This window comes from Ornithorhynchus anatinus, chromosome 19, assembly GCF_004115215.2.
Source record: "Ornithorhynchus anatinus isolate Pmale09 chromosome 19, mOrnAna1.pri.v4, whole genome shotgun sequence".
Lineage (NCBI taxonomy): Eukaryota > Metazoa > Chordata > Mammalia > Monotremata > Ornithorhynchidae > Ornithorhynchus > Ornithorhynchus anatinus.
In genome coordinates, this window is record NC_041746.1 from 5553214 (window position 1) to 5577799 (window position 24586).

Sequence of the window (24586 nt, forward strand, 5' to 3'; positions counted from 1 at the left end):
TGACTTCTGACAAGTGGCAGAGCCAGGATTCGAACCCACGACCTCAGACTCCCAAGCCCGGGCTGTTTCCATTGAGCCACGCTGCTTCTCATCATTACTAATTATTAATAATAATAATGCTGGCATTTGTTAAGCGCTTGCAAAGCACTGTTCCAAGCGCTGGGGGAGGCAAGGTGATCAGGGTGTCCCACGGGGAGCTCACAGTCTCCATCCCCCTTTTCCAGATGAGGCCATTGAGGCCCAGAGAAGTGACGGGCCCAAAATCACACAGCTGACAAGCGGCCGAGCGGGGATTAGAACCCACGACCTCTGTCTCCCAGACCCGGGTTCTCTCCCCTGAGCCACGCTGCTTCTCCCCGCTCCTCTCTCCCTCCTGACCTTTATTCCGAGCCCCGGGGAGCTCACGTGCAGGGGTTTCCTCGTCGGGATGAGCCCCACCCCTCCAAGAAAGCAGCCAGGGTGGAGGGTTTTCCCAGAGGTTGGAGGGCGAGGGCTGATTGAGGGCGGGGCTCTGCAATCCCCAGGTGAGGATGGAGGTTGGCGGGAGCGGGAGCCGGCGGCGCCCGCGGGGCCTCGTTGCGTTGGTTTAAAGGGGCGGGGCGGGCGCGGCCCCGCGCTGTCCGCCAGGGGGCGCCGCGGCGGGGGGCGGGATGGCCGCCGCCTCGTCCCGCTCCTCGTCCTCCAGCCCGGAGGCCGCCGTGCCCGAGCCCAAGAAGCTCCGAGTGGTCCGGCCCAAGGGCCCCAGAGCCGCGGCCGGGACGCCCCCGCGGACGCCCCCGCAGCCGCCCCGCCTCCCCCGGCGGCTGCCGCGGACGCCCCCTCGGCCGGCGCGGCTCCCCCCGCCGCGGTTGCCCCGGACGCCCCCGGGGCCATCTCGGCCGCCCCCGCAGTGCCCCCTGGCGCCCCCGCCGTGGCTCCAGTCGCCCCCGCAGTGCCCCCTGGCGGTCCCGCCGTGGCCCCGCTCGCCCCCGCGGTGGCCCCTGGCGGCCCCGCCGTGGCTCCAGTCGCCCCCGCAGTGCCCCCTGGCGGCCCCTTGGTGGCCCCGCTCGCCCCCTTGGTGGCCCCCGGCGGCCCCGCAGTGCCCCCTGGCGGCCCCGGAGCCGCCCCGGACGCCCCCGCAGCTGCCCCTCGGCGCGGCGCTGCCGTCCCGCTCCCGCTCCCGCTCCCGCTCCCCGTCCCGGTCCCCGTCCCCGTCCTCGTCCCCGTGGGGCACGGCCGAGACGGACGCGCTGCTGGACGCGCTGCTGCTGCCCGGGAGCCTGGCCCTGCTGCGCCGCCGCCCGCGGGACCCGGCCGCCTTCGCCGCGGCGTCGGCCGTCCTGGCGCGCCGGGGCTTCTGGCGCAGCCCCGCCCAGTGCGAGCTCCTCGCCGACGCGCTGGTCGCCCGACACCGCCGCCGCCGGGCCGGGGCCGCCAGCCCCGGACGCTTCGGACACCGGCTGGACCGGCTGCTCCGAGAGACCCGGCCCGAGGCCCCGGACGAAGCCGCGCCGCCGCCCGGAGCCCGGCTCCCCGACGTCCGGACCCCCGTCATCGGGCTCCTCAGCCCCCGCACCCCCGACCCGCGGTCGCCCGGCCCCCGGCTCCCCGCCCTGCGGACCCCCGGACCTCGGGCCTCGGACGCCCGGGCCTCCGACGCCTGGCCCTCTGATGTCCGGACTCCTGGAACCCAGCCCTCCGACGTCCAGCCCCCCGACGACCGGTTCCCCAGCGCCCGGCGTTTAGATGTGCGGCCCCTCACTGCCTGGCCTCCCGACGCCCGGCCCTCCGACGTCCAGCCTCCCGGCGCCCGGCCCTCCGACGTCCAGCCTCCCGGCGCCCGGCCCTCCTACGTCCAGCCTCCCGGCGCCCGGCCCTCCGACCTCCAGCCTCCCAGCGCCCGGCCCTCCGACGTCCAGCCTCCCGGCGCCCGGCCCTCCTACGTCCAGCCTCCCGGCGCCCGGCCCTCCGACCTCCAGCCTCCCAGCGCCCGGCCCTCCGATCTCCAGCCTCCCGGCGCCCGGCCCTCCAACCTCCAGCTTCCTAATGCCCGGCCCTCCGACGTCCAGCCTCCCGGCGCCCGGCCCTCCGACGTCCAGCCTCCCGGCGCCCGGCCCTCCGACGTCCAGCCTCCCGGCGCCCGGCCCTCCGACGTCCAGCCTCCCGGCGCCCGGCCCTCCGACGTCCAGCCTCCCGGCGCCCGGCCCTCCGACGTCCAGCCTCCCGGCGCCCGGCCCTCCGACACCGGGCCCTCTGATGCCCAGCCCCCCGGCACCCGGCCCTCCTACATCCAGTCTCCTAACACCCGGCCTTCCGACGTCCAGCCCCACAGCACCCAGCCCCCCAGTGCCCAATGCTCTAACGCCCAGCCCGCCATCATCTGGTCCCCCGACGTTCAGCCTTTCTGCTGTGCTGGCATTGAGGAATGGGAACCTCAAGGTAGGGCTCAGGGGTCAGGGCCACCAGTCCACCGGGGACCAAACTACCTCATAATAATACTAATCGTGGCCTTGGCCAAGCATCCTGCTCAGCACTGCGGTAGATGCTGTACAGTCAGCCTGGGCCCAGGCCCTACTCCACCCAGGAATCACTGCCTAAAGGGAAGAAAGGGCGATATTTAGTTCCCATTGTGCAGGTGAGGAAACTGAGGCACAGAAGTGGCTTGCCCAAGGTCACATCATCCAAGCGGCAGCCTTATCCAGGCTTGGCCCTGGTTGGGTGGGGGGAAGGGGTGGTGAGAGAGGGCCAACTGGCTGCCAGGGTCACTGAGAACCATGAGAAGAGTCAGTAAGAACAGAGATGGTGTCAGCACACAAGTCCATTGGGAATATTTTAGTCTTCACTGGGTGCAGATTTGTCCCTGTCACCAGAGGGGATGGAGTGCTGGCTCCAGCAGCCAGCCGGGTGCCAAACATTGTTGGGTTCTGGCAACCAGCCCCGCTAGTCCGTGGGTTCTGCAGCCTGAAAGGCAGAAGGCAATGAGAACCTCTCCCCACCTCATCAGTAAATCAATCAATCCCCCAAGCCAAAAGCCTATCCAATTGAACAGGTTGTGGGGGTCGTTGTTCCATCCCCGGACTCCCCTGTACTTCTGGCTGATGCTAATTTCTCATTTCTCTGTGCTATTCCCCCAGTTTCCTCCCTGGCCTCACCTCCTCCAGCTGCCAGTGTTCATCATGAACCCCAGACCCAGGTTGTGGAGTTGCTGAGTCAAGTGAGAGGACTTTCCTGGGCCATCTTGGAACTGTTGCGAAAGAACGAACGGCTCCTGGAAGCCATTCGGCAAACCTTGCGGTCACAGGACGGGGGGCCCCCAGGGCCCCACTCCTCTGGGATCCCCTGAGGTCACCCTCCACACTTAATTTCTTGTTGCCCCCTCCCCCCCCCACCGGTCTTGGTGCACCTGGCTTGGAACCTGATGCTTTTAATATATTCTGTTTTTATAATAAAATGGGTTAGTTTTCATAACGGTGCTTTTGCCCCTCTGATTTTAGTAGGGGGAATAGGAGAGAGAAGAGAGAGGAGCAGTGTAGAGGAGCCCCAGAGAATTCAAGTAGTTGTTGGGAGGTGGGCGCTGGGTGACTGTGGTGAGGAGTGGCCTGGGTTCCAGAGAGTTTGGAGGGGTGGAGATGGGAAAGGTCCTGGGAGAAATTGTTAGTTGGCTAGGTAGTGGGACAGTCAAGGGTTGAGGAGACCGATTTTTGCAGGGAAAAGAGTCAGGGGTCTGGCACTGAGGCAGAGCCCACCTTTCTTCACTGATGGTGCAGTTCACCTGTGGCTGAAAAGGCCAATGCAGGACAAGCTACCCCAATCTGTGCCATCAGCCTGCAGTAGGTGGCCACAGGCAGCACTTGGGAATATCGGACACCCCTGGGCTTCCCCTTGCAACAGGACTAGATGGGGACAGACCAGCCGAAAACGAGACAAATGTCCACTCTAACCTGGCTCATCTAGGGCAGCGGCTGCAGCATCTTATAGTCAATTGTATTTATTGAGTGCTTACTATGTGAAAGCACTGTGTGTGGAAGTGAAGCACCTGTGCATGAAGCAGGCTATTCAAGGTCACAACCTGAATCCAGTCTTGGCAACGACCAGAAAGAAACCTTCTTCTTTCTAGTCCAGGCTTGGGTTCTCCCAGAGGTATGCCCCATGAGCTCTGGGTGTTCTTGTGACACCAGTCACATGGGGCCAGGACAGCAGAAATGGACTCCCCTTCTCTCCCTCCCCTAAGGGCATTCAGACACTCTTCAAATGCTCTGGGCTTAAGCCCACCCTCTCTTGAAGGGAGGAAGAGTAGACGTGTCTGAAAGACTGGGCTCCTTAGAGCTTGACCTCCACTCGCCCTTCCCTTCAGCGGCATCACTGAGGATATCATGTCGCTGGAAGACTTCCCCTCTCCGCCACCCTTACCAGGAACTGTGGGGGATCCAGGAGTCCTTTACCCCATATTTCCTGCAGCTGTCCTCTGCCTTCGACAGGGTAGGTGTAACTAGTGTTCTTGGCGACTCCATCACTCTTTGCCTCTTTCCTCTGAATCATGAGAAAGTCCAGCATTGCTGAGGACCCTCGCTCCCAAGGTCTAGCGTTTTCAGAGTGTGGAGCTGGCCTTCCTCTGAGCCCCGGCACTAAGAGGGGCTCCCTGGAGGTCAGACTGTCCCAGGGGTGCACTGATGTGTTGATTCACTCCTTTGGCACATCAGCCATGTAATTTCAATGATTAAATTATGCAGCTGCCAAAGTTAATACCATCCCTGGCTCCTATATATCACGGGGCCCTGGCTATTACTCACAGGAAGGAACCCCCTACAGCAGCTGCTGAGACTGTTCCCCTTTCCCCTTGGTGCCTTTGGTGCCATACATTTAAGCTTCCTTGGTAAGAGAAGCAAAAGGTCTTTATTATTAATAATAATGATGATTATTGTGGTATTAAGTGCTTACTATGTGTCAAACACTCTACTAAGCTCTGGGGTAGATAGAAGGTAATTGAGTTGGACACAGTCCCTGTCCCACAGAGGGCTCACAGCCTTAATCCCCAGATAAGGTAACTGAGGCACAGGGAAGTGAAGTGACTTGCCCAAGGTACCCCAGCAGGCAAGTAGTGGAGTTGGGGTTAGAACCCAGGTCCTCCTAACTTTCAGGCCCGTGTTGTATCTACTAGACCACACTGCTTCTCAAAGAGGTTGGCTCCTGGCCTCTAGGTGTGGCCACCTGAGGGAGAGGGACTTGGCTGGGAGGCTCACAAACTTCTTTGTCTGTAGCTTGGTGGAGCAGGGAGGGTGTTGGGGGAAGAGGCAGATTTGGGTGGCCCGAAAGGAAGGGAGGGGCAGAGAGGAGAGACAGGGGCTCAAGCCCTGCTGAGGAGCAGAACTTTACTGCCCTGCTAAGGCATCTTGGACACCTAGTCTGCACTTAATAAATACCATAACTTACTTGACGTAGCAGGAGGTAGGAAAAGGATGCTGAAACTTCAGCAGGATAAATTTAGGTTAGACTTTGGGACCCTAGGGGGTGATAAGACCTTGGGCTGTGTTCCCAGTGGAGCTGATCAAAGCTCTTTCTCCGGAAACCTTAAAGAAAAGAGTAAACTTTTGTCTTGGATGGCTTAGGTGCCTTGCCCAGAGGCCGGGGAATGTACTAAGTGATGTCAAGATCCCATCCAAACTCATGATTCTATTAATAAAGAGTTTGGAACTGATCTGCGAAGCTCATTACAACGATCTTTTTAAAGGGGGTTGGGGGTGATTGGTAATTTGAGCATAGCGGATCTGGCTCCAGAATTCCTACCGGGAAATCTGAAAAATCCCTTTTGTACTGCGAGCCCCATGTGGAACAGGAACTGTGCCTGATCTGATTATTTTGTATCACACCCAGCACTCACTACAGGGCTTTGTATATAATAAGCACATAATACATTCCAAAGTTATTATCTTGCCCTTGCCTGAAATGGAACCTTTTTAACTCCAGGGAAGAGAAGACCCCAGCGTCTATAATACTGTTTTATTTCTGTGAGCACTGAGCCTTGTGTGAACATTACTTCCTTCTTGCTTCCCACACAAAGGTTGTCATTCCCGTTTCGTGGCTGGAAAAACTGAGGCCTTAAACCAAGGGAAGTGACTTGTCTAAGGTCCCCACATTCTTAGAATTCACCATCTGGGGACATCACTGTCCCTCTCAGCACAGATTGGGTCACCCCAAAATAGAATCCCCTTGTTTTCAAAATGAATCTGTGAAAACTGGAATATTCAGTCAGGCCTCACTGAAAACCTAATTTCAACATAGCGAAAGGAAGACAAAAAGACCAGGAATGAGGAAAATAAAGGAGATCAAAAAATAGACATCTTTGGGGTTTCTTTTGAATGTATTTTTAGCAGGCATTGTGAGCTTAATTTTGCATTAAAATAGCTGATGTAAAATGTTATTGTTTCAATTGCAAATCACACTGTAGTAGGCTGGGCAGCAGGTGAAGGCAGCACAGCAGAGTCCATCCCCTTCAGGTCACATTATTATCATTTTATCATTATGGTATTTGGTAAATGCTTACCCTGTGTCAAGCACTCTTCTAAGCACTGGGGTAGATACAAGATAATCATAGAAACAGCATAACCTAGTGGAAAAATCATGGGCCTGGAAGTCAAAAGGACCTGGGTTCTAATTCTGGCTTCGCCGCTGAGTTTGACCCTTGCGCAAGTCACTGTCTCTGTGCCTCAGTTCCCTCATCTGTAAAATGAGGATTAAATATCTGTTCTCCTTCTTCCCAAGACTGTGAGCCTTATATGGAACCAAGACCTGATTCATCATCATCATCATCGTCATCATCAATGATATTTACTGAGCGTTAACTGCGTGGAGAGCCTATTCCAGTGGCTAGAAGAGTGCTTGGCACAAAGTAAGTCATTTTATTATTATTAATAGTAGTAGTAGTAGTATTACCACCCCCTCCCCCGTCCCACTTCTCTACCTAGGTGGGCAGGCAGAGATGTGGCTCTGTCCAAGTTAAACCAGGCCTTTCCCACATCCAGCATTTAAGTTTGCTGCTCTTGCCAGAAACTGAAATATTAATAGGTTCAAACTTCCTGGAAAGATTTTAGCCTTTAATAGAGGTAACCTACCCTTGCCCTCCACACTACCAAAACAAGTTTAGCTATGAGGTAATGAAGATGAGAAAATTGTGGCCCCCTTGAAAGGCTCCACCCAGAAAAGACAGAAACCCCCCGGGCCATTAGCTAGGGCTGGGCCACAGTGGGGCTGAGGGGGCTGAGAGGAGGAGACTCGCCCACCCGGACTGGCTTTGAACTAGGGGGCAGAAAGTGAGGCTTATTGAGCCGAGTGTGTGCGTGTTTGTGTGTATGTGTATTCATTCATTCAATAGTATTTATTGAGCGCTTACTATGTGCAGAGCACTGTACTAAGCACTTGGGATGAACAAGTCGGCAACAGATAGAGACAGTCCCTGCCGTTTGACGGGCTTACAGTCTAATCGGGGGAGACGGACAGACAAGAACAATGGCACTAAACAGCGTCAAGGGGAAGAACATCTCGTAAAAACAACGGCAACTAAATAGAATCAAGGCGATGTACAATTCATTAACAAAATAAATAGGGTAACGAAAATATATACAGTTGAGCGGATGGGTACAGTGCTGTGGGGATGGGAAGGGAGAGGTGGAGGAGCAGAGGGAAAAGGGGAAAATGAGGCTTTAGCTGCGGAGAGGTAAAGGGGGGATGGCAGAGGGAGTAGAGGGGGAAGAGGAGCTCAGTCTGGGAAGGCCTCTTGGAGGAGGTGATTTTTAAGTAAGGTTTTGAAGAGGGAAAGAGAATCAGTTTGGCGGAGGTGAGGAGGGAGGGCGTTCCAGGACCGCGGGAGGACGTGACCCAGGGGTCGACGGCGGGATAGGCGAGACCGAGGGACGGCGAGGAGGTGGGCGGCAGAGGAGCGGAGCGTGCGGGGTGGGCGGTAGAAAGAGAGAAGGGAGGAGAGGTAGGAAGGGGCGAGGTGATGGAGAGCCTTGAAGCCTAGAGTGAGGAGTTTTTTATGTACGGGCTTTTCCGTGTGCTCCAGGTGCTCTACTTCACCAGCTACTAGAAACAGTGGCTGCAAACCGTTTTTCTGTCCCATTTAAGCCACTCTGCCCTGTTCCTCCTGGTCCCCACCAGGTGCTCTAGAAGCCAGGGACCGCAGTGGTCTGGAGAACTAGGCTCACAGCTGCTGCCCAGAGTCGGGCTATACTGCCTAGTGGTGACCAGCGTCACAGGCTAAAAGAGACTTCAGGTCTTGGACAGGTTCAGGGAGTCTATTCCTAGAAAGCCATCCAATAGTGTCTGAGTTTCTTTGAGAGAAGGAGAGACTTGAAGGAAGGAACTAATTTTTTCCCAGAATAATTGCCGCCCTCCTTCACCCTACAAAATGCAGTTGCCCCTACCCCCAACTCCCTGGGGTGGGCGCTGCTGGTCTCTGCTACCTGCCAAAAGAGGAGTGGGAGAGGGCCTTCGATCCAGGGAAAACACTGGGTCGGTGTTGGAGGGGAAGGAGATCTCCCTGTGGGACTGTGGCAGGGTCACAAGGCCCCATAGGCAGAAAGGGTCTTGTGTCTCATCTGAGGGCTGGGGGCTCCAGCTACACCGGACCCCACACCCCATTTCAGAGCTGATGCATAGAATAACAGGGAGGGGGCAAATCACCAGAAAGCAGAGGCCTAAAATCCCATCATCCACCCCTCATATCCTCAGCCAACCACTGGTATTTACTGAGCACTTACTGAATGCAGGGCACTGTTCTCAGAGCCTGGGAGAGTATGCAGTTGGTAGATACAATCCCGGCCCTCGAGGTCCCTTTCCCCTCCTCATTTTCAACACTGCCCTGTGCTTACTCCAATCCGCCTGGCAGAGCAGAGTCTGCTCCCGGCTCCATCTCCTCCCCCTCTATCTCAGGCCTTCACTCTTCATCAACCCTCCAAGAAAGCCTTCTCTGCCAGGCCCCATCCCTGGGAAGAGTCTTCTTAAATTGACTCTGACTCACCAACTCTGGACTGTACTCCCTCGGTCTAGTCCTTTTAGAGAAAAATCTCCAAGGTTCTTCAAGCCACATTTCCCCTGGAACAGCACTACAAAATAGTTCATTCATTCAATATAATTTATGGAGTGCTTACTCTGTGCAAAGGACTGTACTAAGCGCTTGGGAGAGTAAAATATTTGGTGAATGTCTATACTAGTAGTTGTAATAATGGTTATTATTGAAAGCCTACTAAAAGCAAGGCATAAACTCCACCCTTAGCTCTTGCCTCCTGTCATCCCTCCCCGTCAACACTCCCTGTAACCCTAGCTAAAAGACACTAAGCTAATACTGCCCCCTCTGAATACATGAGCTGTCTTCATTCCCTCGTCCCAATACCACACCCCCAGTTTTCTCACCACCAGTCACCACCCCCCAGCTTCCCACCCCTAATAAAGCCGCTTTTGGGTCAGTTAGCCAGATAATTGGGAAGAGCTGCTGTTTTGCTTCTTCCCCCTCTGGGTGAAAAGTGCTCAAAACAAGAAGCTCCATTTGGCCTAGTTGTGCAAAGTCTTAGTCTGAGACTTGGGCCTCAAGGCCGAGCGAGATCCCCAAGGCAGCTTGGGATCTCTTCAGAGGAGGAAGGATACTCACCAAACCCCAGACCTCCAGCTCCCCCATGGCCCATCACAAAAGGTTATAAAGGAGCGCAGCTGTCGAGGACAAAGGCAGAGAATTAGTCCCAGATCCCAGAGGCTCCAGTACCAGATCCCGGGATTGTGCCAGAGTGAGGCCCAAGGCACCAAGAGCCCGTGGAGCTTCGGGAAAGACATTGGAACCTCAAGTCTTCCGGGCTCCTATGGCCGGCAGAGGGATCAGGCCACCCGTGGGTAGAGCTGGTGCTGGCTCCGGCGTCTCCTTTTGAAACTTCCAGTCTCTGCTTTCCCCAGGGGAGGTCTGGGAGACAGGGAGACGACGGGTCATTGTTTCCAGATGTCAGACAAGGCTGGAGACATGAGTAAGGGGGCTGACGGCAATGGCTTCCAGCTGTGAGCTGGTGCAAAAGGGTCCCCTGCCCAAACTCTGCAGAGCCACAGCCGGGGAGGGTAGGAGCATGGTCGGCTGGGCACAGCGCTCCCTGGGAACAAGGGAACGAGGGCATCGCTGCCCTAGACCCGTCTCCGCAATTGGCAGCTGCCTTAAAGGGGCAGGCGCACATCTCTCTTCGGGTCTGTCCAACGTGCCTCCGTTTCCCCACCACTGATCATTATAGCTGGAATAGACATATGGTGGGGAAGACTGCTCTCCCTAGACCCATTTTCATTGCTGTGAAGATGATTTCTCTTGTGAAAGGAGATGGGCCATTGAGCTTCAGAACCCATAAGGCAGAAATGAGCTTGGGCTTCTAGCCAGATGTGTCCATCTCAGGGGGTGGGGAGTTGGGGTGGATAACCCCAACTCCACAGTCTTCTTGGCACCAGCCTATTCTGGGATCCACTCAGATAGGTGTTTGATAGCAGGAGGAGCCATTTATTTCTGGCCATTTATTTGACCATGGAGAGTCTTTCTAAGGGAGGGTAGAGAAGAAACCCCTGTCACTGAGGATATTCCAGGCCCCAGAAATGACTGCTTGTATCAGTTTGGGAATGGTTTGGATGAAGAGGAAAAAGTGGATTCTAGAGATGTTGTGATGGTAGAACAGACAGGATTTCACAGAACAGACAGGATTTCACAGATGGGCAATCCCTCCATGTTTTATAAGGAACAAGTCCTTAGGTTAGAGATTATCCATAAGGTCAGGGATCATGTTGACTTACTCTACTGTATTCTCCCAGAGGCTATATACAGTGCTCTGTACACAGTAGCCACTGAACAGCTGCATGAAGCAGTGTGACCTAGTGGATAAACCACGGGCCTAAGAGTCAGAAGGACCTGGATTCTAATCCCAGCAATCTTTTGTCTCCTGTGTGACCTTGGGCAAGTCACTTAACTTCTCAGTACCTCAGTTACCTCATCTGTAAAAGGGGAATTACGTCTGTAAACCCCATGTGGGTGGGACATGGACTGTGTCCAACCTGATTAGCTTCAACCTACCCCAGCCCTTAGTACAGTATCTGGCACATAGTAAGCACTTAATACAATTTTTTTTTTTTAAAAAGGAGGGCCCCTTGTCTTCTCCCTCCTTTCCTCTCCCCACACCCAGCACCCCTCTAGAAGAGCATGGAGGGCAATGTACTGCTAGAACAGTCTGTCTACACTGGAAATGTCTGCAGTTCTCCTAGAATGGAGGAGTTGCATTCCCGCCAAACCCCAAATTGAGGAAAACTCGCAGGTTGCATATGCACAACAATTTCTGCCAGCACCGTGTTATTTATTGCTGGAAGAATGTTCCCCTAATTCTGCCACTGTTTTCTACCTGAAACACGAGGGGAAAGTTAGCTTTTTGCCGGAACTAAGGATGGGATTCTGTTGAAGATGGAGTTCTAGGAGCTGAGGTTGTGAGGTCATGTCTTCGGAGAATAGCCAGAAAGAGGTTAGAGAGAAGGTGACTCCTTCCCTGCCTGGACTCTGGCTTCTCCTGGCTTCCCAGACCCCAGTCTTGTCTTATGCCGCCGAGTCGTTTCCGACCCATAGTGACTTCCACAGACACATCTCTCCCAGAACGCCCCGCTCTCCATCAGCAATCGTTCTGGTAGTGTATCCGTAGAGTTTTCTTGATCAAAATACAGAAGTGGTTTACCATTGCCACCTTCGGTGCAGTAAACTCAAGTCTCTGCCCTTGACTCTCTCCCCTGCTGCTGCTGCCCAGCACAGGTGAGTTTTGACTTGTAGCAGATTGCCTTCCACTCAATAACCACTGCCCAAGCTAGGAATTTTATGGGTAGGCCTCTGCTTGACTCTCCCTTAGGCCTCTGCTTGACTCTACCTCATGTAGCCGAGACTGATAGAGTACTGGAAACTCTCCAGGTGTGACCCTGAGAGGGGAGACCCCAGTCACTGAAGAAATAAGGACCTTTCCTCTCCACGTGTTCCAACCTAGGCAGGTGAGCCCACCCAGGCCTTCCATCCAGAGATGGTTTAGAAGTCAGCAAAATATGGGTGGTTGGCCCAGCTTCTTACTGGCTCCAGCCTCTCCTGAACCCAGCAGGGTCTCGAGTTGGTTGTCCAGGCTTGGCTCAGTCACCCACTGGGGTTGTTTTTTGACTGACTTGGCTCTATTCCAAGGGTGGGGAACAGGAAGTGTTTGCTGTTGCTTTGTTTGCTGGGGTCTGAGGTCTCTTCCTGTCCTGATCTTCTGTGCCTCCCCACCCCATTCAAGGTGCTGAAGAGGCCCAACATGGAGGGTAGGGGGAGAGAGGGGAAGAGGCAGATGTATGGATTATTTTAGACTAATTGGTTTTGTTGTCCAACTCAAGCCCATGGATGAGGCCCTGTCCCACATGGGGCTCACACTTTTAATCCCCATTTTACAGATGAGGGAACTGAGGCACAGAGAAGTGAAACCACTTGCCCAAAGTCACACAGTAGATATGTGGCAGAGGCAGGATTAGAACCCAGGTCCTTCTGACTCCAGGCCTCTGCTCTAACCACTAAGCCACACTGCTAAAAAGTGTCAACATAGATAAAAAACAAAAGCGTTGTAATAGTCGATCAGTCAACTGTATTTACTGAGTGTGTACTGTGTACAGAACACTGTAGGAAGTGCTTGGGAAGAGTACAGTATAACAATATAACAGTCTCAGCTCTGCCACTGGGCTCTTGTGAGACCTCCGGCAAGTCACTTATCCTAATAATAATAACCCTAATAATGATAATTGTGGTATTAAGTACTTACTATGTGCCAAGCACTGGGGTAGATACAAGATAATCAGATTGGGCACAGTAATGGTTTCACGCAGGGCTCATGGTCTAAGGGAAAGGGAGAACATATTTAATCCAACTGAAGAAACTAAGGCACAGAGATGTTAAGTGACTTGCCCAAGGTCCCGCAGCTGGCAGGTAGCGATACTGGGCAGCCCTTTCCCAGACCTCCTCCCCTCATTCTTAGATTGAGAGCCCCTTGCGGGGTCATGGACCACATCTTTACCTCATCTCTGTACCTCTCTCCTTTTTATTAGTGCCTAGTAAGCACTAAAAACAAAAGTTACTCTGTGTTCTTTCTACTAGGCCATGTTGCTTGAAGACCAAACAGTCACCCTCCCTCTTTTAGGTGTTTTTCTGGAAGCAAAGCTCAGCCCAAGTCTTAGGGCTGTAAATAGCCCACGACTCTGATAAGGGGCCTGACATCCTGAAGCACTGTGAAGATTATCCATCGGGACTCACTTCATGGCCTGCATCTGTTTCTTTCTCATCGGCCTGAATATCTGCAAACCAAACTAGCGGAACTGTTCCGGACACTGGACAATTTGATTAACTTGCATTGCATTGGCCCACAGACCCGGGTCTGAGTGTATCACAGTGGGGAATTTCCAATCCACTCCATGCTCAGGATTGATGGCACGCAGACTGATGTGGCAGGCTCCACGGGAGTAGTGACAGATGAAGGAAAGCTGGTGAGGGCAGAGCAGAAGAGGAGTTGAGGAAGGAGGACAGGTGAGGAAAATACCAACCAAGTTTTCTTTGGCCCTGCCAGCCAATTTCATTGGGAAGGTGTGGGGGGGATCCCAGGCCTTTTAAGATCAGGTGACACTGGAAGAGAATTTAGGAACCAGTGACCGAGGTTCATCTCAAAATGAACTCATCCCACTCCCTGTCAACCTGCAGATCACCACACTCCTTTCCTCCCCACCAAGAGGCTCCCTCCAGGAAGGTTCCTGTTTGAGGGGAGCCATGGCTAGGATAACCTTCACCCCACAGCAACTGGGAAGGATAGGCAGGGGAGGACTTAGTGCCCTTATTTACCTTCAAAAAGTAGTTTAGGTAGGTCTACCTTTTCCTGCCTTCCCTCTTTCCCTCTCTCCTCCTTGCCCCTGCCCCCACCCCAATTACCTACTCTTATCAACTTATCAAATTGTGTTAGAGAGAAACTAGTAGCCAATCCCCCTAATACTATCTGGATAGCAGCACCATTAAGAAACAGATTCTGCAAACTCTAAGTTAACCTGATTCAGAATTTTCTCACACCCAGGAAACCACCACCTCCAGGCAATGCATCAAAACCAGATATCCACAGGCTCTGACCAAGAAGAAGACATTTCCCTACACAGCCAGCACTCTGAAACCAGGATTTTCAGGTAAGTTTGCAGTTTTAAAAGTAGCACCCGAACAAAGTAAGTCTATTTTCTTCACCTATTAGCAATGGAATAGAACCTCTAGTTATTTCTCTGGGTTATATAAGCTCATTGAGGGCAGGGAATGTCAGCCAACTGTTATACTGTACTCTCCCAAGTGCTTAATACAGTGCTTTACACACCATAAGTACTCAATAGTTACAGTTGCTTGATTCACTTGAAGATTAAAAAGTGTAAATAGTGAAGATAACTTCTAGTGCATCTTCAAGAATGTTTTGTTTTGGCCCTCTAGTGGTAGTAGAGATGAATTGCCTTCAATTAATACAATTTTAGTTTCAAAAAAAAAAATTGAGGCAAGAAATTGCTTTCAACAGTTCTGTCGATAATAATAATTGTGGTATTTTGATAAGTGCTTACTCTGCGCCAGCCAGTGTACTAAGCACTGGAGTGGAATACAAGCAAATTGGATTGGACAGTCTCTATCCTCTGGGGGGCTCACAGTCTCAATCCCCATTTTACAGATGAGGGAAACTGAGGCACAGGGAAGTAAAGTGACTTGCCCAAGGTCTCACAGCAGACAAGTGGCAGAGGTGGGATTAGAACCTATGACCTCTCTCAGGCCCGTGCTCTATCCACTATGTCATGCATCGCATGACTTCTAGGTTGTCATTTGAGTGCCTCGCCCCACCCTTTTTCCACCCCAACACGCAGATGAAAATCAAGAGAAAAATTTTCTAGACCTGGGAATTTTTGCTAAAAATTGATTTAGCCCGATAATGAAGCACACTATTTGCTTAATGGAAAAATCAGGCAGTTGAGGGCAACTTCTGACCATGTCTGGATACAAAATGTCTTGGTGTCCAAAAAAATGGCTGTATGCTTGTGTGTGGCAAGGGACCCTGGGTGACTCATGAGTTTTCCTTCATTTGGGGTTCTGAAAGAACACAACCTGAAGCCCCGTATTATAGAACCAAGTGCTCTTACCCCTACTAAGATTAACTAGTGATCCCCTATCCCTCTCCACACTCCCAAAGCACTGTTCCTTTTAAAATAGGAAAATTGAGCACTGAAGTGAACAAACTGTATGTTTGATCTGAAAGAAAGACCAAAGGCAAGTGTAGTTTAATGTATTTTAATAGCAAACTTACAGGAACAGCACAGAAGACAGACAACATTAAAAACATGTACTTGCATGTAGGACAACTCAGTTAGAAAAGTATAGTGAATGGATGGAATCTACTGTATGATAAAAATGCTACAAACACCATTTAGTTGCCGTCAATAAGAAATTTACTTGTTTAAAAAAATCCAAATGCTGGCATTGTCCAGAAAAATTTAACAGGTTTATTTATAATTGTTATAAAGTTGAATTGTTGAAACTTGTTCACTGAAACATTTTGACTGCATTAATGCTTTATGTCCCCGCATTTATATTAAAAATTCACACACAAATGAAAATGGAAAAAACTTGCCAATACCTGATTCTGTCCCCTATTTTTCCATTCGCAATCATATACTTAGGTACCTTTTGACCCCATGGGAAAAAAATATCTAACGTTCAGAACTACCAATAACAGGAAGAAGAGATTTTTTTTTTTCTGTTTGAGAATGACAAATGTTTCCCACCATAGTGGAGTTTAAGCACGCTCTCCACGTATGCGACGTGCTAGCTGGATATCTTTTGGCATGATTGTGACACGTTTGGCGTGGATAGCACACAGGTTGGTGTCCTCAAACAGGCCAACCAGGTAGGCTTCACTTGCCTCCTGTAGTAGGGAGAAACAGGAAAAAACAAATATTAGAGTTTACTCCTCTAAGTGCAAAAACTTTGTTGGTTACCTAGAGAACTGTCTGGGGTCGGGGGAGAAAGGAGCTGTTGTATTTACTTGCTTGGCTAGATGACATTCACTTAATACAGGACATCAATTACAATACAAAAAATTGAATTTTCAGTTCCTCATGAGCAGAACTAGAGAAAGCTTGTGACTGCTCTTACTAATGAGGTAGCATACCTACCCTCAATGTTGGAAAAAGGTAAAGATAAATAAGACCAAGAATGAGGGTTAAAAGTGCTCAGCATAGGTTAAATTTTCTGACAACATTCCAATTAGAAAGATATGCCCTGTTATAATTTGAGTTTAGGAAATTTGGAAAGATTTACAAATGAAAAAGTATCAGTTTTCAGGCTTCTTGACCCCCAAACCAATCTCTAAAAATCAATGCTATTTATTGAGCACTTACTGTGTGCAGATCACTGGACTAAGTGCTTGGGAGAATATAATACAACAGAGTGGGTAGACATGTCCCCTGCCCAGAACGAGTTTACAGTTCAAGATGCAAAATATTCTAGTAGGACAACTGTGGTTCTAGACCATCACTGACAACTGGAGATTAGCAAAAAGATACTTCTCAAGTGTAGGAGGTAATAGGGGATTCTACAGTATCCACCATTCAAACCCCAAAATGACAAAGCATATCTTGCATTCTCTTGGGGAAAGGTTAAAGGACACTTGTGGTAGATGTTAGAAAGAAATCGTTTAGGTTAGCCTGCAGGCTTAATGAGCTCTAGCCAAGTGGGAGGAGAATCTATCTCCCAGCAGCATGCAGGGCCTCCCGGGCTGATTCTGGGACCCAGTGGATAAATATCTCCCTGCAGCAGGAGTCCTTCAAACAAGACATTAGCTCAAGTTATAGGATCCATTCTCCAAGTCTGCCTCCAGGTGGAAAGACCCTCCTTCTCTCCCAGTTCCTGGCAGGTCCTGAGGGACCCTGAGTCAGCCAGGGTGGGTGGGGCCCTCTGCCCCGGGGAAGGAGAACATTTAGCCAGCAGGGTGACCCTCCCCAAAAGGCACTGGATGAGTCTGTTTGTTCAGGAGAATACTGCATGGCTGGTGCACCCTGGGAATGCATACCTCCCCAAAGCACCAAGAGAGCACTTTAGAAGTTACTAACTCTGTTGTATTGTGCTCTCTTAAGGACTTAGTACAGTGCTGAAACAGTAAGCATTCAATAAACAGCACTGATTGATTACAGGATGTTTAAGATTTAGAGTAATCTGTTCATTCACCTCCCATAAGAGTAGGCATTGCATGGAGTGGCAAATGGGAAACACAGTGCCTTCATATATTTAGAAACTGGTAGGACCAAAACCTTAAAGGCCTGGAATTTTATTGAAGTTTTTTGGCCACCGTAGTCTGTGAATGTAAAGTTTCTTATTTCAACACTGACAAAAGCTGTTGTGGCTATGTACAATGCTAACAAAACTCCTCTACCTTCATGGAAAGAAGCTTCCAACCTAGCTTTAAATCCATTAAATTATAAAAATATGCATTTTAAAAAATACTCTCCCTCCCCCTCCAAAAAAATCCATGAACCTAGAAAAATATCTCATCTTTAAACAGGTGCCTTTTTATTAAGATGCTGGACGCTGAAGTTGGCTTATAGCACAGGTAGAGGACTTGCACACCTTCAATCCTCAATCACCTAGTATTTCAGGAAACATATAAAGGAAGTCCTATTCATGATTAAGGTGGATAAGGGAAAATATGAGCAGCAGCTTCATGTAAATGAAGAGGAATTAAAACACTATTTCACGGCACATGAACGATTTGCAATTATAAAAATCACACCTAAGTTTGCTACTGTGAGATCCCAACAGACTGGTGTAGTTTTTCTAATTTAAAGTAACTCTACTGTAGAAAGAATTTCAGGTGAGTGTGATTCCAGGGATTCCAACTCACCAAAGAGTTAATGCAAAACTACTTCTGAAATACACCAATCAAATTTAGTTTAGACTAACCATAGAAACAGCCCAACCAATTACACCAGGGTACAGAATCCACCTATTACATCCTCTTGCACATCAAGCAACAGCCTGGCAAAGTAACTGCATTCATGAAAATTCTCCAAGTTATATACTAAAAATGAAAAATTAAGACTGACATCTTTAGGGGGTGAATATTTTCCACACAAATCCAAGGGATGGAAGAGCAGTTACAGTTATTGATCGATGGTATTTATTGAGTGCTTACGGTGCACAGAGCACTGTTCTAAGCGCTTGGGAGAGGACACTAACAAGGAGTTTACAATCTAGAGGGGGAGACAGATATTAAAATAAATTATGGATATGCTCAAGTGCTGTGGAGCTGAGGGTGAGGCGAATAAAGGGTACAGATGCACTGTACTAGGCACTTGGGAAGTACAGAAAAACAAAGTGTCATGTTCCCTGCTCACAGGGAACTTCCACTCTAACGGGGAAGACTGACGTAAAACGTATTTACTTTAAAAAGCTAATTAGAATGGGAGATGGGACTGCTCTTTAATTCCAACTTGGTTGTCTGGAAATAACGGCACTGATTTTTACCACTTGAATTTCATACATGATTACTGAACCCTTATACCCCACGAATCCCTCCAATTATCGCCCCATCTCCCTCCTACCATTCCTTGAGAGTCTGCCATCTGGCTTCCAAATCTTTCAGTCTACGGGAATTGTCCTAAGGTCAGCAATGATTTCCCTGCTAAACCCAACAGCCTCAACTCCATCCTGGTTCTCCTAGACCCCTCAGCTGCCTTCAACACTGTGAACCACCCCTTCTCCTGGAAAAATGATCTCACTAAGGTTTCAATGACACTCTCCTCTCCTGGGTCTCATCTCTCTAGCCGCTCCTTCTCACTCATGGGCTCTTCTTCTGCCTCCCACCCCTTACTGTGGAAGTCCCTCAAGACCCAATTCAGCATCCCCTTCTCTATTCACACCCACTCCCTTGGTGAATTAATCTGCTCCCACAGCTTCAAGTACCATCCCTATGCAGATGACTCCCCAAATCTTCCTCTCTAGCCCTTATCTCTCGTTCTCTGCAGTCCTGTATTTCCTCCTGCCTTCAGGACATCTCTTCTTGGATGTCCTGCTGACACCTCAAACTTCACATGTCCAAAACAGAACTCATCTTCCTACACAAACCCTGTCCTCCCCAATCCCATCACTGTAGACAAGGCCACTACTGTCCGTCTCACAAATGCGAACCCTGGCATTCTGACTCGCTCTTATTCTACCCAAACTCATTATCACCATATCCTTACGGTTCTACATTCACATCTTTAAAAAACACTCTTTACATCCAACCTGCTACTGCACTGATCCAAACACTTATCCTAATCCTGTCCTGAACGACTGCATCAGCCTCCTCACTGCCCTCTCTGCCTCCTGTCTCTTCCCACTCCAGCCTATACTTCACTCTGCTGCCCAGATCACTTTTCTTTAAAAAAAAAAAAAAAAAAAAATCAACAAAACCATTCAGTTCATGACTCCTCACTTGAGAACATCCTCTGCTTGCCCATCCACTTCTGCATCAAACACAAACTCCTTACCACCAGCTTTAAAGCAATTAGTTTTACTTACTGATTTCCTACCACAACTCAGCCTGCACGCTTCTTCGCTCCTCTAATGCCAACCTACTTTCTGTACTTCAATCTTGTCCATCTCCTTGCCAGGCCCTTCCCCACATCCTGCCTCTGTCCTACAACTCCCTTTCCCGCCTGACAGGCCGCCACTTCCCTGACCCCTTCAAAGCCTTAGTAAAGTCCAAGAGGCCTTCCCCAACTAAGCCCTCATTTCCCCTACTCCCTCTCCTTTCTGCAATGTGTGTGCTTTTAGATCTGTAGCCTTTAAGTACTTGATATTCACCCCACCCCCAGGCCCACAACGTTTACATACACATCCATAATGTATCTGAATAACTGTCTCCTCCTCTTGACTGGAAACTTCTGGGGGGCAGGAAGCACATCCCAATTTTGTTATATTGTACTTGGCCAAGTGCTTAGCAGAGTGCTCTGCACACAATAAAGTCCTCAATAAATACCATTTGTCAATCATAGGAAAAAAAACACTTCATAATCCATTTATAGCTGCAATGCCTGACTCGGTTAGACATCTCCTTGGTCAACTCAGGATGAAATTGAAAGTAAAAAAGTGAGTGCCCCATTTGTGTAGACCCTAAAGCCTACCTTTTTAATCCATTCAATGTCTGTGTTGTTCTCTCTTCCCCTGACCTCACTCCAATATAACTGTTAGGTCCCATTCCATTGACTGCAAAATAGCCCTTTAATCTGGTCTCTTTCCAACCTAGGCGCTGTATTTCCTTGACTGCTCATTTTCAAGTTCAAGGATCTGGATGAGTCACTGAAAGCCCAGAACCCCAAGATTTGTAAAACTACCCTGGAACTGTGAGTTATGAATATATTTATGACTCTTAAAAAAGTATTTCTGTTCATTTTTACCTGCAAAGCACCAATAGCAGCGCTCTGGAAGCGCAGATCTGTTTTGAAGTCCTGAGCAATTTCACGCACCAGACGCTGGAAGGGAAGTTTACGAATCAGAAGTTCGGTGGACTTCTGATAACGTCTGATTTCACGGAGAGCCACAGTTCCTGGCCTTTAAAGAGTGAACATTAAAACTATTAGCACAAGTTCAAAAACATGAAAACTGTAAGACGCTGTTCAGTTTCGAGACTAAGCCCCCACATTTCATGTTCCTATTGAAACAAGCTGTGAACAGTATCAGGAAGAAAGAAAATGTGCTATATTTGGTCACCATTTAAAATCTGATTCTATTTTTTTTAAATAACAAAAAAACCCAACAGCTTGTTCCTCTCTTGAGAATTGTTACTGTTACTTTGCTGCTTCATATCACAAACACTGGCCACTAGGTACTCCTGACCTCATATGAACATCTGAAATATTGTACAGGCTCTCCAAAACCAATTTGGATCATTAAATTACAAAATGAATTCGAAGCAACCTACCCATCTCCATTAATTAATTAATTTCTCCAGATCTCCCTTTTCAGTGAGGTAAGGACATATCTGCAGGGCTGTTACGGGCCACTCATAAACAATCCGGATCGGTTTTAAGTGGCTTCAATAGATATCGTTCTCCTCCCCAACAACTTTAAAAACTCTAAGGGGTTCGTACACCATTCAAAAAACTTTTAGTCACAACTAAATTCTAAGTTCTAAGATTTTAACTCATTTTATACCGCTAGCGTCCATCCTTCATAAATAATGATTACATATGAGCACTTTTGATTGTTCAAAGATTTTTTTTTTTCCGGGTGGAAGGGTCTATTAGTAGATAATTGTCAGTAAGAGATTCACCTCTAATTCTAACCTACTTCGTCCTCTATATAAAGGCTTTATTTTGGGTTAACTGAGTGTAAAATTATTTGCAGACAGAAGCTACCTAGAGAGAGAATTTCCGCCCTCTAATGGTAGATGGCCATAACCGTACCGTGCATTTCCCTACTGAAGGAAACCAGGAATCCTGCCAATCCGAGTAAACGAAGGAAAAAAAAAATAATAATCTACTTTTCAGAATGAAAATACACTCCCCGCTTTTAAATGAAAATATCGTATTACGGAATTACTTCACCAGACCCTTCCCTCCAAACGCCGGAGGGAAGGTAAAGAAAAATTACCCCCCTTTTAGTGGGGTCGGTCTTCCGTCGTCCAAAATAAAAACAAAAACGTAGAATTACAAATCGGACCTAATTCCGTCCGTGGGCGCCTAACGAAAAGGAACGTTCGGGCGGTTTTTCAAAATTAAACGCGTTCCACAACATAACGGCTTTCTGCGGCCGACTGGCGTTTTCGGAGAGTCTGATGTGACTAAAAAGAAGGGAATATTACAGAGGGAGGGGGAGGGGAAAAAAAAAAAAATCCAAGTTCCTCCGGCGCAAAAAAAAAGTTCGATTGTAATCCATCTCTTCCGTTGGGTGACGGAGATACTGCAACCCCGGTCGAGTCTTTTGTCCGGGTAATGTTTTTCTTTTTAAATTAATTATTTTATTATTATTATTTATTTTTTTGGGGGGGAAAAAAAAAATACCTGTAGCGATGAGGTTTCTTGACCCCTCCGGTAGAGGGCGCACTCTTGCGAGCGGCTTTTGTAGCGAGCTGCTTCCTGGGCGCTTTACCACCGGTGGATTTGCGGGCAGTTTGCTTGGTACGAGCCATGTTCCCGAAAACTTCTCTTCCTTACACACCTACCGGCACCAAAAAAATCACCATATGCGGTTACCCCACTCGCTGACGCTCCCTCACCTGGCACATAATGTCCGGCAATTCGCCTTTTGTAATCCCCCACCAAAATAACGCCTAAAACATCCAAACGATTTTCAGGGGGGATTGGGCTGATCCCTCCGGTCTCGGCCAAACGCCAGACTTCTCAGGGCAGAAATTGGGGCTCTCGATAACCGCTGCCACTTAGGTGAAGGCTGCCTCCCCAATGCCGACCGAGCGGCGAAACCCCGGCCTGCAGACCCCCCCACTGGCCTCCGATCCAATTCCTTTAATTAAAAAAAGAAATTCGCGGCGTCTTCGGCCCGGAGAATCTAAGAGACAGTTTACCGACCGGGCCCCCGAACGATGCAGCCGCAAACTACCGAAAGGTCGAATCAAATTACAGCAAAATGGTGTTTGCCCCCGTCTGGCTTCTACCCCTCCCCCTCGCCTGGCAGCTGAGTAATTGCTGTAAATATTGTCTGAAAACATTTCGGGGTTTGCATCTTATTTACAGTCGCTTTGGCAAAAAGAGGTCTCAAAAAGAGAGGAGCCCAGAACAGTCACCAACGTGCTTCCCACAAAGCCAGGTCTTCCCGCCCGGTCTCCCGACTTGCTTCGTCGAGAAATGAAAAAAAAAACCCCACAAAAAAGTGCCTGGCCAACTGGCTTTAATTCCCCCCAAAGGGAAAAGCGGGTTCGTACCCCAGGAAGCACCACAAAGTTTTGGTTTTGCCTCCTCCGAGGGTCTCTTTCTGCCTTGGGTTTCCCCAGGCTGCTCCGTCTCGCTCCCAAGCGCCTCGCACTGGCACAAACTCAGCTCCCAGACCCCGAACAAAATGGAAACAATCACAAAATGTATCCGATTCCCTTCCAAAGCGAGAAAATACAAAACTGCCCGAAAAAACGCCGCGATCCATCCCCCCCGCCCGCCACGTGCTACCCGAAGAAATGCAAAAGTTTTTTTTAAGGGGGGGGCATTTAAAATGCATCGAGTTCCCACTTTCCCGGCGGAAAAAAAATAATAATTTCCCTCTTTTCCGATTTTTCGTCGTCTCCTCCTAGGGAAGAGACGGGGGGAAAAAAAATATGGTCGGTGACCAGAGAAAAGAGACAAGATGGTGAAGCTAAGCAACAACTGTGGGGAAGCGGCGAAGGAGAATTACCCCGGGGTGGGAAGCGGCGGCGATTTGCACCCCCTTCCCGCCCCGAAAACTGGGAGCCGGGGACCGGAGCCGGTAGCCAAGGGGCTCGGCGGGATCTTGGTGAAGGTTTGGGGTCCGCGGAGGGGCCGCAGGGGGCGATTTTAGCGAAAAAAGAGGGGCCGGGGGTCCGCGCAGGAGGGACACAGAGCAGGGCTCCGTCGCCGCTGCCGTGGCTGGGCTGCTGAGGCGCAGAGAAGCCGCCGCCTGTGGAGGCGGAGGAAGGGGCGAGGAGGGAAACTCTCCTCACGCCCATTTCGGGGCCAAAAAGTTTGAGGGGTCGGGCGAGCGCCGCCGCCGCCGGCCCCGCGGAGCCCCCGCCGCCCCGCCCGGCCCGGCCCGGCCCGGCCCGGAGGACGGAGCCCGGCGGGGCTCGGGCCCGGGAGGCCGGGACAACTTACCCCCTTCTCTTTCGGCTCGGGCTCGGAGAGCGAGAGGCGGCCCTGGCGCTGGAGAGCGGCGGCGGCGGCTGCGAACACAATTGAAAGATGGCTGACACCGACGCTCTCCCCCCAACCCCCGCCCGCCCCCGCCCCCTTCGCCGCGCCGCCAGCCAATCACACACAATGGAGGGAAGGCTCGGCCCCGCCCCCCGGGCCCCGCGCGCTCCCCCGCCCCTCCCCTCCCCCCCGCCCTTCCTCTCTCTCTCTCTCTCTCTCTCCCTCGCGCTCCCTCCCTCCCGCTCCCCCCGCCGCGCGGCCGCTCGCCTCGCGCCGTGTGTATACAAACACAAAAGCCGTGCGAGGAGAGGGGTGCACGAGGATTGCGGCGGGCGCCGCGCCTCCATCGCCCCCCGCCACCCCGTCGCCCCTACCCCCCCCCCCAACCGGGGGACCGACCCCGGCCGCGGCGGGGGGTGAAGGTGAAAGGGGCCGCTGAGGGGGCGCGAGACCAGCGGGCAGCCCCGTTCGGGGGGGGGGGGGACGGGGACGTTCCGCGCGCGCCCTCTCTCTCCCCGGCGCGCGCGCGCCCCTTGGCGGCCGCGAGGCCGGCCCCACGCCCCGCGCTCTCCTGGCGCCCCCTGCCGGCGCCCCCCTGTAGGTGCCGAGCCGGGCCTGCCCCAGGGCGGAGCGCCCAGTGTGTCGCGCAACGGGAACTTGGAAAATCAAGGGGGTTTTCCTTCTCGGG

At 50.9% G+C, this 24586-nt stretch overlaps 2 protein-coding genes and 1 long non-coding RNA gene across 4 annotated transcripts; 2 read left to right on the top strand and 1 right to left on the bottom strand.

The window, feature by feature from the left end:
* The first annotated feature begins 650 nt into the window (after nt 1-650).
* On the top strand, nt 651-3447 carry LOC114805737 (basic proline-rich protein-like). The gene is made up of 3 exons (XM_029047645.1): nt 651-1136; nt 1221-2418; nt 3114-3447. Exons 1-3 carry the CDS (start codon nt 651-653, stop codon nt 3320-3322), a joined length of 1893 nt encoding a protein of 630 aa, XP_028903478.1. The 3' UTR covers nt 3323-3447.
* A 3374-nt stretch (nt 3448-6821) lies between these two features.
* LOC114805683 lies at nt 6822-20481 on the top strand. Its single transcript, XR_003753710.1, has 3 exons — nt 6822-6865; nt 14097-14202; nt 20328-20481. It is a non-coding gene; the product is annotated as an uncharacterized LOC114805683 (long non-coding RNA).
* LOC100076264 (histone H3.3A) lies at nt 15316-23964 on the bottom strand. Of its 2 annotated transcripts, none has more exons than XM_029047325.2 (4): nt 23860-23964; nt 22084-22240; nt 20479-20632; nt 15316-15965 (listed from the first exon to the last, which is right to left on the bottom strand). In XM_029047325.2, the coding sequence occupies exons 2-4, from the start codon at nt 22209-22211 to the stop codon at nt 15837-15839; spliced, it is 411 nt and encodes a 136-aa protein (XP_028903158.1). In that variant the 5' UTR covers nt 22212-22240; nt 23860-23964; the 3' UTR covers nt 15316-15836. The 2 variants fall into 2 exon arrangements, with proteins under 2 accessions (XP_028903158.1, XP_028903159.1); XM_029047326.2 differs by lacking the exon at nt 23860-23964 and adding an exon at nt 22962-22984.
* Between the last annotated feature and the right edge of the window lie 622 nt (nt 23965-24586).

What these genes read in the sequence shown, in the direction of transcription:
- LOC114805737 (XM_029047645.1), top strand. Translation starts at nt 651, where the DNA reads ATGGCCGCCGCCTCGTCCCGCTCCTCGTCCTCCAGCCCGGAGGCCGCC. An exon ending in CGCAGCTGCCCCTCGGCGCG is followed by an intron (nt 1,137 to 1,220) that starts GCGCTGCCGTCC and finishes GGCACGGCCGAG; the next exon opens with ACGGACGCGCTGCTGGACGC. An exon ending in TGAGGAATGGGAACCTCAAG is followed by an intron (nt 2,419 to 3,113) that starts GTAGGGCTCAGG and finishes CTATTCCCCCAG; the next exon opens with TTTCCTCCCTGGCCTCACCT.
- LOC100076264 (XM_029047325.2), bottom strand. Translation starts at nt 22,211, where the DNA reads ATGGCTCGTACCAAGCAAACTGCCCGCAAATCCACCGGTGGTAAAGCG. An exon ending in AAGAAACCTCATCGCTACAG is followed by an intron (nt 20,633 to 22,083) that starts GTATTTTTTTTT and finishes CACTCTTTAAAG; the next exon opens with GCCAGGAACTGTGGCTCTCC. An exon ending in CTGCTATTGGTGCTTTGCAG is followed by an intron (nt 15,966 to 20,478) that starts GTAAAAATGAAC and finishes TCCCTACTACAG; the next exon opens with GAGGCAAGTGAAGCCTACCT.